General features: G+C 39.7%; 1 protein-coding gene across 5 annotated transcripts in view; it reads right to left on the bottom strand.

Moving 5' to 3' along the window:
- Positions 1-13,975, bottom strand: part of SYNJ1 (synaptojanin 1) — an 89,746-nt gene that overhangs the window by 51,185 nt on the left and 24,586 nt on the right. For all 5 annotated transcript variants that reach the window (XM_081235706.1, XM_081235707.1, XM_081235708.1 and 2 more), the window contains 6 exons: positions 13,357-13,624; positions 10,093-10,318; positions 9,247-9,330; positions 3,972-4,033; positions 2,722-2,818; positions 1,176-1,345 (listed from right to left, as the gene is read on the bottom strand). In XM_081235706.1, coding sequence (XP_081091832.1) covers positions 1,176-1,345; positions 2,722-2,818; positions 3,972-4,033; positions 9,247-9,330; positions 10,093-10,318; positions 13,357-13,624 — 907 coding nt within the window. The remainder of the gene's footprint in view (positions 1-1,175; positions 1,346-2,721; positions 2,819-3,971; positions 4,034-9,246; positions 9,331-10,092; positions 10,319-13,356; positions 13,625-13,975) is intronic.

Below are 13,975 nucleotides of genomic sequence, written 5' to 3'. Positions count from 1 at the left end.
GGTCATTTTAACACTTGCACATCCTCCAAGCAGCAGGCAGCCTAAGCAATAAGATGTTTGTCCAAGTTATTTTCCAGGGACTTGGAGTCAGCTGTGTATAGCTGGAGATGAGCTGGTTAAGACTGGATAGGACCAAGCTGAACTGGTTAACACTGGTTAGGACCACCAACCCTCCAACTGGGCATGTGTGAATGTTGAGTCAGTGACCTTTTGATGTCAGAGGGCCAAAAACTCCACCCTCAGACCATGCTAAGCACCTCCATGTTTGAATGGGCAGAGACCTTCATAGAATGATGACGATTACCACTTATTTCTAATTAGGCCAGTAGTGAGGAGCTAAACACACATTCAGATTTATAACCCCATAGTTCTGTATCAGAGCAGACAATAACCAATGTTTTTTTTTTTTTTTTGCATTTAATAATCCTTACTGGGGGCTTCCCTGGTGGGGCAGTGGCTAAGAATTCACCTGCCAATGCAGGGGACACAGGTTCGAGCCCTGGTTCAGGAGGCTCCCACATGCCACGGAGCAACTAAGCCCGTGCGCCACAACTACTGAGCCTGCGCTCTAGAGCCCGCGAGCCACAACTACTGAGCCCGCTTGCACAACCACTGAAGCTCGCGTGCCTAGAGCCCGAGCTCCGCAACAAGAGAAACCACCGCAGGGAGAAGCCCGTGCACCACACCGAATAGTAGCCTCCGCTCACTGCAACTAGAGACAGCCCGCATGCAGTAACGAAGACACAACACAGCCAAATAATAATAATAATAATAATAATAATAATAATCCTTACTGAGGCCAAGAAATATTAAGACATTAATTTTAAGAGAGAACTGTAATAGCCTCAGAGATAGCAGCATGAGATCTGGAGCCAGATAAATCAAGCTCTACCGTTTCCTAGTTATGTGACCTGGGGCAGATGATAGCTTTATGCCTCCGCTTCCTCAAATGTGAATGGAGATAATAATAGAACTGATCTCTATGATTGTTATTATACTTGTAAAGACTAAGTGTAGTGCTTGACCCATGGTATGTGCCCAGTAATGTAAGCTATTACTAGAAAGAAAGGAAAAGAAGCTTAAAATCAAGTATAATAAAGGAAGGTATTTTATTTAATTAAATAAAATTATAGCAAAGTCCCAGTTTAAAGAAAAGAGAAACAGAGCAGTCAAACCTTTGAACTTCACTTCCATTGAAATAAAAAAATCCATAATCCAGAAACTTCTGGACTTGAGGTTTAAGAACACTATGTAATTTTTCTGCCTTTCCTCCTTTAACCATTTGATGATAGTCAAAATTCACCATCTGGATATCAGTTGCATGTTCAGAAGCTTTCAAATGACTCTGAAAATAAAAGGCAAATATTCATCTAAATGTTAACTAAATAAGATCTTATCAATATACTGTTATAAATGGAACTTTACTTTTTTTTTTTTTTTTTTTTTTGTGGTGCGCGGGCCTCTCACTGCTGTGGCCTCTCCCATTGTGGAGCACAGCCTCCGGACGTGCAGGCTCAGCAGCCATGGCTCACAGGCCCAGCCGCTCCGCGGCATGTGGGATCTTCCAGGACCGGGGCATGAACCCGTGTCCCCTGCATCGGCAGGCAGACTCTCAACCACTGAGCCACCAGGGAAGCCGTGGAACTTTACATTTTAAATGAAAATCTCAGCAGGTCCTTGAAATCTTACTAATCTCACAAAGCTTTCATTGCCACTGGCAGTAAAATGGAAAATTACTTGCTGTTATCTTATGGCATCTTTTTCCTAAAACCTCATATACTATCCCAGAGAGACTGGGTATGACATGATTAATAGCAGGGAACTTAAATAACATTCCCATCTGGTTTAGAAAATGAAAAATGATTTCCAGCCACCAGCGTTTCATTTTTTACCATAAAAATATAATGACTGTTTATATCTATTACAGAAACTCAAAATAAAATAGCTTATTTTTTAAGACAAAGCCCATCAAAAATTGAAAAATTCATTTTTTATACCTTCAATATATACAAACGTTTCAAAAGTTTACCATAAAAAGTCATTCTCTAAAGTATAAGTTGTTTATTAACAATATTAAAACAAAATAGCCAAATAATTAATTTTGTACTTCATTAGCTTAAACTTTAGAAAATGTTTTCTAACCATTTTGTTTAAGTTTATACTCTTATGTAACACTATAATTTATATCAATTCAGACTCAAACAAACATTTATGAAAAATATTTTTCCTTAGAAGTCAGACATTTCTTTAGGTTTTTATTTAATGAAAATCCTCAAATTTTCTCTCATCAGTACAAGAAGTCTTGTGTGTATACAAATGCATTATTCAACATTTCATAGGTTTAAAACAGTGACTATGGTTTCTAGGAAATAGGCAAGATGATGAACAGATGAAGGAGGAAACTGCCTGGTATCTTTATGCCAGTGACAGATGAGCATTTTTTAGAGGGAGGGTATCCTTCTGCTTCTCTACATCATAAATAAGCAGATTTTCTATAGAAAACAGGGTCAATTGCCTTGAAAGCTTTCCATAATCCCAATTTCAGCAAGATTATCCTGAACTGTTGCCTAATTGCCCCAAAGAATGAATGGTTCCAACAAGTACCCAATCTTTTTCTGGGAAGTAATTTACTCCCTGGAAGAATTTGATTATTATATTATTTAAAAATACCATTCTAGGTGTCCATGGGCCAGAACAGAAGAAAAAAATGATCATACTTACCTGGAAAGCCTTACTTAGCATATGTTCCCCTTCCTTAGATCCAAGCAAATTTACTATTATTTGTTTACCATATAAATTCTTAAGTGTTCTAAAATGCCTATTAAAGAAAGAAAGGAAATAAACATATGCCAAATGACAAGCCAAAAACTTTTTTCAATAAACAGGAACCCATTATTAAACAGGACCCACGCGGCAGTATTTTATTCTTTCTTTTCTTTTTTTTTGGCTGTGCCTTGTGGCATGTGGGATCTTAGTTCCCCCACCAGGGATGGAATTCAAGCCCCCTGCAGTGGAAGCGTGGAGTCTTAACCACTGGACCACCAGGGAAGCCCCTAAGCTCACAGAATTGGCAAAACGGGATACAAATCCATTCCACATGGTCTCAAAACTCTGAATTTATAAAAACCCAGTTAATGCAATTTCCTCTCTGACTTAAACTTCCACCTATGCTAGAGCTGTTGGAATCATCCAGATCCCTCTCCACCCTGAGGCTGAAGCTAGACAGCCATGGAAAACACGAGCCACCCAGCCTGGTTGGGAAGGCAGCAAGGGCAGAGGGCGTAGGGCTGCGCCTCACACATGAGGACATCACACACTCCGTGAGTATTCAGAGAGACCTCCTTCATAGCTCTAGCCTTAAGAAAAAGAGACCCCAAATATAAGCCTCTATTTGCTCCAGCTTCTAACCATTCCAGAAGCTAGAGAGCAATGCTGTCCAAAGGAAATGTAATATGAGCCACAGATACAATTTAAAATTTTCTAGAAGGCATATTAAACAAGTAAAAATCAAAAGAGGAAATTAATTTACATACAGTTTATTTAACCCAATACAGCTAAAATATCATTTCTACATGTAATTGATATATAAAACAAATATCAATAAAGTATTTTGCATTTTTTTTGCACTAAGTCTCAAATCCAGTATATATTATATACCTACAGCACATCTCAATCTGGACTAGTCAATTTCAAATGCTCAAGAGTTACAGGCGGCTAGCAGCTACCGTACTGGACAGCGCACTGGTGAGAGGTAGTTTTAAGGCCCAGACAACAAGGCCCACACACCTAGTGCTACAACCCCTAGAATTCATAACAGTAAGTGTCACTGTCCTCCAGTTAAATTAGGAGTCAAGAAGAAATTTTCCTTAGAGCCAAAAAAGCTGAAATGAATCAGTAAATACAATTACAACTAGTCTCACTGCTTAGCAATATCAAAACCTACAGCGCTATGTAAAAATAATCAGTCTTACCTGTCAAAAGCAGGTGCATTGGCTTCAAACCCCCTTGACATACGAACACGATGAGATCCCACCTAAGATAAGAAAAATATGTTTAACCATACCAAGAGCCAACATGTAGACAAAAGAAATATTGTTTACAGTATGTAACAATGCGTTTGCTAAACACCCAGTAGTGAGCTGAGTGATTGCCATTCATGATATTCTTTAAAAAACAAGTTCTAGGAGGTTCTCATCCCTTTCATTTTTTAAAACACAACCTCACAAAAAAAGAACTAGAAGTTAGACCATTATGAAACACTTGTAAACTAACGAGAATTTTTATTTATGTAAGATTTTTAAGAGTGCTTTCACATACATTACCTTGTTTTAAGCTCAAACTACGTGCCCTTTATATGTCAACCGATATTGCCATGTGGGCACTAAAAAACCAAATACAGCCAAGTGAGTAAACTTGTCCTCTCAGGGCAACAGCATTCATTTCAAAAAAGATTCGCATGACAATTCAGGCCTCCTGACCAAAATTCCTACTCTTCTGGGCTGCCGACAAGTGCAATGTCTACATATTCTTTTTTTTTCTGTTACGCTGAATACTCTATTCACTCCTCCCTCACCCAGAGATCCTACAAATTAAAAATATTGTTCCTGGAAAAACAGACTTTCCAAGTCAATCTCTCAGGCACACAACTATAGCACATTTTGCAGAATCAGAAAATCTGGGTTAAGAGAATTAAACAAGATGGAAAATAACTACCGATTGTGTTTTTGTTTTTGTCTTTTTGCGTACGCGGGCCTCTCACTGTTGTGGCCTCTCCCATTGCGGAGCATAGGCTCCGGAGGCGCAGGCTCAGCGGCCATGGCTCACGGGCCCAGCCACTCGGCAGCATGTGGGATCCTCCCAGACCGGGGCACGAACCCATGTCCCCTGCATCGGCAGGCGGATTCTCAACCACTGCGCCACCAGGGAAGCCCCTACCGATTGTGTTTTGTTACAGTTTTTCTTTTCTCCTATAGGAAAGCGACAGAGAGATGAGGCAGAATTGAGAAAGGTGTAACAGATGCCAAGAAGATATACAGCAGTGAGACCTGAATTTCACTTTTAAACATTTCCCTGAGACTTTGGGATCGAAGTTCCCCAGAATTCGTTCTTGCTAATCTGTGAACAAAGTGACTTTAAAGGCAGCGTGGGAGGAGGGCTGCCAAATCAGTCACGCAGTTGGACAAATAAAACTAGAAAATAAGCACTAATATGCCCATCCAAGTTCAAAACTGAATTAACAGTATTATCATTCACTCAGCATTACCCCTCCTGATCTGATGAGACAACTGAATGACTGTCCTGAGAAATCAGTGGATTCTCTCTTTAGTGCTTTTTATTCTTAGTAAAAAATTGATTAGCCAAATGTCACATCTATATTCCATTTCATTTTCTACTGCTTAATAGACTGTATAAAATCTTAAATTTTGAAAGATGTGTGCTCCAGGACTTTAAGCATTTTAGGGGGCAGAAAACTTTCTCTTTGGAGTCCTCTCAGGTAATTGCCTATAACTCTATAAAAGTTCAAGACTTAGCATTTTGTTTATTCATCAACACTTATCTTGCACAGTACTCTCAACTGTTAAGAAGGTGAAAAAAATACAAGTTTTCTCATGTTTTTTAGGTAAAGGCTGTGGTGGTTCCCTACTGTCTGCTCCCCAACGCATATACACAATTAGCTACACATCATAACTCTTACAGCAATCTGTTGGTTAGACTAGACTAGGTTTTATTACTCAATGTTAAAAAAAATCTAGAATAAAAAAGTTATGTCAATGGTGATAAAAGTTTTAAGGCTTTAAATAACCATAAATTTACCCAATTAAAAAAAAAGTTACATCAAAGATATTTTTAGAAAACCATTTCATTGGGTGGTATGGAACGTCATCTTCTGACAATAGCATGGCTTCGTGTTCACATATTTCTGAAACTTCAATTCAACCAAAAATTCAATGTGCCACACCACGCCAGGCATAAATCTCATGATGCTTACCATCTTTTAAGACTAATATAGGCTATAATATAATGTAATGATATAGTATCATAGGAACACTACAAATTATAAATGCTGAATACCTTCAAAACAAGGAAATCATAGGTAAAATGAGTGCGTTGCCAGCACTTGAAATATCACTTCTTACCTGGGCAGCACCTTATGACAACTCTTATGATGCCTCGAACTAATTGATACTGATATTTATCTTTTCCATAAAAGGCCTGTCTCCCCAAACAGATTGCAAGCTCTCTCTGAAGCATCACTACAGTCTTTGAATTTCTCATGGGATACAAGACTATATACACCTAATGTATACAGAATAATACATGCTTAGAAGAACTCAAGGATTTCATGAAGAGATCAGTGTGGAGGAGTGACTGGAACCCATTCCATGAGATCTGAGTCAGCTACTGAAGGACAACAAACCTTCGTTTGCGGAGCAGGGGATTCTTGCTGGAAATAGCCAGGCATGAAGCCAGATAAGTAGAGGAAGCCAGAACACGAAGAAACGGGTGCATAGATCTGATGAGTGTAATAGATCAAAAGTAAGAATAGCCAGAAAGCAGGGAGGAGATCAGTGAGAAAACTATGAGGATCTTCCAGGCAAGAAGGAATTATGAAGACCTTAACTGAGATGACAGGAGTGGGAATGAAAAGAAAGAGAAAGTCCCAAGACCTAGGAGAAAGCTGGGGCTAAGCGTCACAGGGCTGCCTTGCTGGCTCAGGACTGGCCGCTGGAGCAGGCAGGGCTGGATACGCCACAAGAGCAGCAGGAAAGGATCCAGTACAGCACGTTCTCTAATTTGAGTGGTTAAATGAACCACTCACATTAAAATGCAGATTCCTGGCCCCATTCCAAAAGATTCTATTTTTGAATCTTTTCAAAAAGATTCAAGTTGATTCAAGTTGAATCTTTCAAAAAGATTCAAGTGAAGTTGAGGCCATGAATCTGCATTTTAAAATCACTTCCAAAGATTCCTTTAAAATATTTTAAGAACCTGAGAGGAATTATTCATGGAGGAAAAGAGGCAGAACAAGGGACAACTGCCTGAGGATTCTCTGTCCGTGACCTGTGAAGTGCGACATCTCTCTAGGCAACACTGACTTCAAGGATCCCCGATAATAAATTCCAGTCCCGAGAACACACAGGACACCTAACGACCATTTACAGCCATCCTAAGTCAAAAGTCCTTATTTGTCTTCTATGAGAAAATGAACTTGGGGTCTTGATATTTTTATTTTTTTTAAATCAATATCTATTATTTTCATTCCTCTATTACCTACTCGTTTAGAATGGTGGGGAAATGATAAAAGATACTCATGAAACGAATCCATCCCTGTTCAAAGAAAGGCTGGCTTTAAAAACTACTAAGCTAAATAACTGGGAACTACTGACCCAATCCTCAACCCAACCTGAGACAACAGGCCAGCTCAGTGATGATTTGGCAGAATTGCTGGACTGCCTTGATGTCTCAAAAATTACTATCTCGGGCTTCCCTGGTGGCGCAGTGGTTGAGAGTCCGCCTGCCGATGCAGGGGACACGGGTTCGTGCCCCGGTCCGGGAAGATCCCACATGCCGTGGAGCGGCTGGGCCCGTGAGCCATGGCTGCTGAGCCTGCGCGTCCAGAGCCTGTGCTCCGCAACGGGAGAGGCCACAACAGCGAGAGGCCCGCGTACCGCAAAAAAAAAAAAAAAAATTACTATCTCTATCAAGAAAGGCACGATTTAAAAATCTGTAGTTTTCAGCCCATAATCAAATGACATTATCCAGCCAGACTACTTGTGTGGACAGGCCACAGAACACAGAAGGAAGTCGGAAGGAAGTCCCACCCAAGGAGGACCCCTCAATGTAACTACTCAGGATCCAACCTTACTGAATAACTAAACACCGTAATTCTGAACTTTTTAATAACACAGAAAGCAGTAAAACAGAGGGCTTATAAATAGGCTATTACAATCTCTTATACTAGCCTGTCTCTAAAGCAAAAGCATTTACCTTGCATCAAAGCAGAGTTTTAGAAATTTCTTAAAGCAAATATTCCAAACACCCTCCTCTGGTCACAAAAAGTTAGGAGAAGTGGGGTAGGGTGGGTATTCTTTCCCAAGAGAGACGTGGGGAGGAATGTATCTATTTAAGTTACGCTTATATGCCAAAGATAAAACCCACATGAGTTAAACTGGTCTTAACGAGAACTCAGGAATTTTGGCAAAGCAGTACAAGTATTAATCCTTGCTAATTCTTAGCCTGTCTTGAATAAACTGCCTTATTGAAAAGGTTCAAGTGGTCTGCAATTTTTCTCCACAATAACCATCCTAGAATGAGAGAGATCCAACTGTGAACTAAATGGAGGCAAGATTTTTTTTTTTCTGTCTGTTTTCTCAATACTGTAGACTGAGGCACAAAATTTACTACACATTATATATCAGAAGCCTAAAATGAATATAATTTAACACTTTCAGAACTAAACATGTTTGAATAAAAATAAAATGCAAAATCACACTACTATGGGCAATCCAGTATTATGATCTTAGGTGAAAAAAAAATCTTACATTTAATCAACAAAGGAAAGTTTCGGAAAAAAAGATCAGAAAGCAAAACAGAGAACATATTCAAGATGACAAGTCACTACAAATTACAAAGTAAAATTTCAGTAGCAGATATATTCTTATTAACAACAATAGCTAACCCTTACCTAGTGCTGACTGTGTGTGCCAGTTACTATTCCAAGCACTTTCCATTTCATCCTCATAAGAACCCTAAGACCTAAGAAGTAGGAACTACTAATATTATTCCCATGTTACAGATAAGAAGCCTGAGACACAAAGGGGTTAAATCACTTGCCCAAGATCACAAAACTAGTAGCGGTGAGTAAGGGTTCAAATTGAGAAGTCTGGTTTCAGAAGCTTTGTTTTAACTACTACATTTTTCTACCTACAGAGACTAAATTGTTATACACTAAGATACTGAGATAGTAAAGCAGAGAAACACTCTGAAAATCAATGTGCCATGAAAACATCAAAATTTTAATATTAAATATGGGAGCTGAATTTCTATGGATATTTAAAAGAACATTAAAGGAAAAAATAACTAGAACAATTCCAGGACCTCTGTACTTGGATCCTCATTTATGGATCTAGCTAATATTATTAGACTGAGTAGTAGAACTATCCAATGAACTGATAAACTATCCTGAAACTTGAGAAAATATGGAAAGTTCTCAAGAGAAAAAAAACGAAATGTCAAAATACATACCTGCAACCCCGGTTGCTCCCAGAACAATGGGACAGACCCCCGGATTTGTATGAAGGAAGAAACACAGTCGTCTAAGTACACAACCTACAGAGAAAAATAATGGGTAAAATATTTCCACAGATGGAGTTGTTACCTCTACATCAAAAGACAAATTTCCTAACTTCTAGTGCACGCTAGTTATACCTTATGACCAATCTCTCATATACAAATGATTCTAGGCCACTAAATAAGTTGGATTCTTTTTTCAACTAGTGATAATTCTTCTATATACATTAACCAAGAAAACAGGGACTACAGAAGCATAAGAATTACAACTTTTAAAAAGGAATTCCTTTTGAATTTCAATATTTTATACATATATCTTCAGAGTTCATTTTTTTTTCTTTAGTTTTTTCTATTTTTCAAAAACTAATCTGAAGATCTGAAATGGACCAGGGGCATGGCCTGAATTTACAATTACATAGTTTCACAGTAAAAAATATTATAACTTTTCATTTTAATGGTACTATATACCTAGCTTTAAGAGTTGGGTTTGACTTAATTTCATCAAAACACACTTGTCTTAAGCTGTCTAGCTCTATAATTGAGGATTTTAAATTCAATACTAAAACGTATGACACTGGCAATGCCATGCTGATTAGCAAAAAGTTTTGTTACTTACTTGAAGAGCCATGGCTAAATAAGTTTGTTTTGGGGAATCCTCTCTTAAGGCTAATAAGTAGCCAAGAACAACCATAAAACGACATTACAGATGTCGAAATGAGTTCTGAATCAATAAAAATCTGTTATTCTATTATTCTCTGTGCCCCTCCCCTAATACATGAATTAAGCAATATAAACATATACCTGCTCTGTTTCTACAAAATTGGCAACGTGACCGTCATCATTTGTTCCCCGGACATTGAACCTGGTCCCAGCTCGTTCACAGCTTAGCCTGGAAACGAGGCAAGCCTTTGCCTGTTTATGAGCAGCATAAATTGTTCTGACTTCTACTCCCCCACACATGAGGCGTAACAACCAGTCATCGCAATTCACACCATAGTGCTTGAGATGCAAGTGCAAAGACTGATTCCTAACAAAAAAAGAAGTGACTGTATTAGCGTAATGAGCACTGGACAACACACAGCGTACGTTTCAAAACGTTGCTCCTGGAACGTGCACATTAAAAGGCACCAAAAAGAAATCAATTCCTTTACATTTACTATGGCAGGGATTGGAAGATAGGGCTATAAAATGAGATCCTTGGACATGTGATCTATGGTCCACAGAAAAGAAGCGTACGTTCTATGTTTTTAGAATCTGGTCCCCACTTCTGTTACGACTTTATTCATAATGTATTTATGACTTGTTCCAAAAAAGGGTTTCATACACACATCCCCACCCTACTTTAGAAGGCTCTACTTAAGGCTTGACTTTTGTAAGGCTCCATTTTAATTAATTTAAGTTTAAATAGCCGGATGGGCTACTGGTTACCATGTTAATGCATGTCTAGAGTTTTCCACTGCTCCGAATACTTTTACATTCTAGATAACGGATGGGGCCTGGTTGCCAAACTTTCTGCGGGCAAAGAGTTTTGTTCAAACGAACACGCAGAAGCCTGGTGATCAGGAAACATAAAAGCAGAGTTGCTATGGCTAAAGCAGGGATGAGGGGCTGGGGTCCTGCCTCGCCGGCCATCTTCTCATCCTGCTGACCGCCTCAGGGGCCCTGTCCAAACCTTATTCCTCCAACAGCAAACATGTGAAGCTCCTCACCAACCTACCACCAAAGCGAACATACTGTCGGGAAGAAAAACTTTCCATCTGCTACTTTCAGATCAAAAGGTGCCTTACAAAAGTGAAGTTTCTAGAATACTGAAGCTTGGTTCTCTGAGTTTTAAAACTACCAATCTAAGCGGAAATCTTTCTTAAGTGTTTTGCACTATCTTGTTGTCTTAAGAGGTATAAAAACAATGTCACAGCATTTTCTTGACGCCTTAGGGCCATTAAATACCAAGAACACACGGCAACGCGGCTGGAGCAGTTGTCCCCAACCCCCGCCTCCTCAGGCGACAGCTGTAGGAGAGAGAAAACAGGTGGTGGCCACGTGCAGTCCTGGAAAACCAGCTACAACCCCAGCCCTTCTCATCCACTCAGGAAAGCATACTGGAATGGCGACGAGTAGCAGGATTACTCCTGCGATAACATTAAATCCGATGACCATCTTTAATTTCAAAATAGGACTTAAGCTTCCACGCTTTACTATTATCTACATTGATCTGAGGCAAAGCTCAAACTGTGACCCAGTCTGTCCAGACACCACAGCTGAGGCCCCTGTCCTAGCAGAGGCCCCCCATTTAAACAGAAGCGGGATCCGTACATTTGTTCAGGTAGAGTTTCTCCCTCTGCTGTCAGTTTTCCTTTTTCTTTGCAGTCAATGCCTTGCTGTTTTCATTCTGTTTAAATTTACACCTAACTATCGACTGGCAGCAGCCTCAAATCTCCTATGGAGTAAAGCTGCCTGGGTTTTTGTGGTGGGAAGTTGCTACTCTCTGGCTACAAAAGTTACTTGGCTGTATCCTGGAAAATACTCCTACTAATAAGCTGCAAGGGTAGCACAATGAGTTCTGAGAGCTTTCGTTTTTCTGTGCAAAGTGAAGCTCCAGAATCCAATCCTTAGCAAAACTGGAGAAACTGTAAAATGAGCAAGACTCACCTTTGGCATTTCAGCGTCCTCTGCGCTCAGCCTGTCTCCTGCTGGATAAACCCTTCAATCTGTTATCTAAATTTGCCCCAACTCTAGCCATAATTGAATGCAAGGACACATGAATTATTCCCACTGATTAAACGTAGTGATATTCTGGACTGCTAACCATTTAGCCGATGCATCTGCACCTGCCTGGACTTCTAATTATGGCAGGAAAACTTTTCTCTCTCGATCAAAGAAATTTGGGGTAAGGATGAGCAGTGGGGAAAAAGGTAAGGATAGCTGGCCTAAGTCCGGCTGCAACACCGTTACCTTTTGCAGAATCTTCAATGTCTCTTCCGTCAGAAAAGTGTAGGGCTGACACAAGCAGACAGGACTCCGTCCACTCATCCATCCCACTGACCTCCCCACCGCACCCCAGCCCCTGACTACAGTGCTCCAAAGCCCTTTTTTACCCTGCCCTCTCTGCTCCCCCATGCCACTCCTCTGGGCCAAGACACTTCCATGTGAGCTACAAGGTGACCAAGCTATTACTCTGAAGTTAGCTTCCTGTCCTAACGTTGTTGACTTTAAGCCCTCTGACACCCAGGGCCTTCTCCAGAACCATAAAGGCAGACAGTTAAAGTGGGAGGGAAAGTATACAGGAGGAAACATCTTGAATCTGAACTACTGAGGGAGACCGAGAGCAGAGAGTCCCGGACTTTGGCCTTATAACCTAAGTAAACAAATGGAATAAAACTTGTCCGTTGTGTTAAGGAAAAAAGTCAACATCCATGCTGACTGTGGACAAGAGAACAGCTATACTAGAAATCTGGTCCGCTCCAGAAAAGTGATACTCACTACAGTCATGTGGGCCCTGCCCCATTCGTGCTTACTTACAATACAGCACACTTACGCATAATCGTGAAATATGGCACAGTTACATATTTTATTACGGTAAGCTTTATTAAGTCTTATTTTATCACAGTACTAAACTTTATCCCAGTGTACTACTTCCGCGTAGTCGGTTGCTCTTGAATCAAGATCATCTACTTACAGCCTTAAAATTAAAAATAATAAGGGAATGTGGGCTTAGAAAGGCAATGCTGCCTTTCTAAGACAAGACCTCAAAACTAAGAACAGTGGATGTGAGTAACACAACTGTATTACAATTAATTCGTTCCTAATTTTAAAATAAATCTTTTAAATATATGTCTGAAATGGAAGGTCAGTCTAGATCAGGGAGAGTAAATGGGTTTCACATCACGTGACGACTTTAAAAAAATGACGGTGGATGCCTGCTATGCTCTGCTGAGGATCCTGCAGCAGGAAAGAGCGGTGTGCTCAATGGGCAACGCCCACTGCTGCTATCTCGGGAAATAACCGTTCAACCTTCTACGCTGCACAGCACGTGATTACAAAGGGAAGAATGTAATATGAACTCACCAGAAAAATCTATTATCGGTTGTATGTTCTTGCATGCTACGATGGGCATTAAGACTCAGATCCAAACTGACTCCAGATGCGGACCATGCGAAATAGAAGTTTCCTGAGTTCAACACTTTTCGCACTTCTGAAACGCGATCCTCATCTGAAGAATCGATTCGTAGTGATATAAATTCAGTGGAAGTAACTCGGAAAACTTCAGATTCTTGAATTTTTCCAACAGACATACATCCAGTGACGAGGACCAGATAATGTAACATAATATCACCTGCAAAAACCAAAGACTTTAATTGGGTGAAAAGTCCCAATGTTTTTCAAGCTATTCAAAGTTTCTTCCACCTTCCTTCTCGTGTCTCCATGTTTGAAAATCTGGCCTTGTGGTTATTTTAAGTTTATCAGAGACATGTTTAAGTTCACAACTAGATTTTGGCAAAAGTTAGGGGAAAATATCCTTGTTTAAATACATTCAGTATAATGAAGCATTTAAACACTAACAGAATAATTTCACATTTATGAAACTGTTTCTCTACTTAATTGAAGGGTATGCAAGATTTATCAAATTTAAAAATATATATGCGTTATCTTCCCTACCTTTCCTTTAAGACTGTTAGGAAGTTCA

The sequence above is a fragment of the Mesoplodon bidens genome, assembly GCF_964165515.1.
Source record: "Mesoplodon bidens genome assembly, chromosome: 5".
In the NCBI taxonomy this organism is placed as follows: Eukaryota; Metazoa; Chordata; class Mammalia; order Artiodactyla; family Ziphiidae; genus Mesoplodon; species Mesoplodon bidens.
The sequence above is the reverse complement of the archived record's forward strand: the minus strand, read 5'-3'. Positions and strand labels throughout refer to the sequence as shown.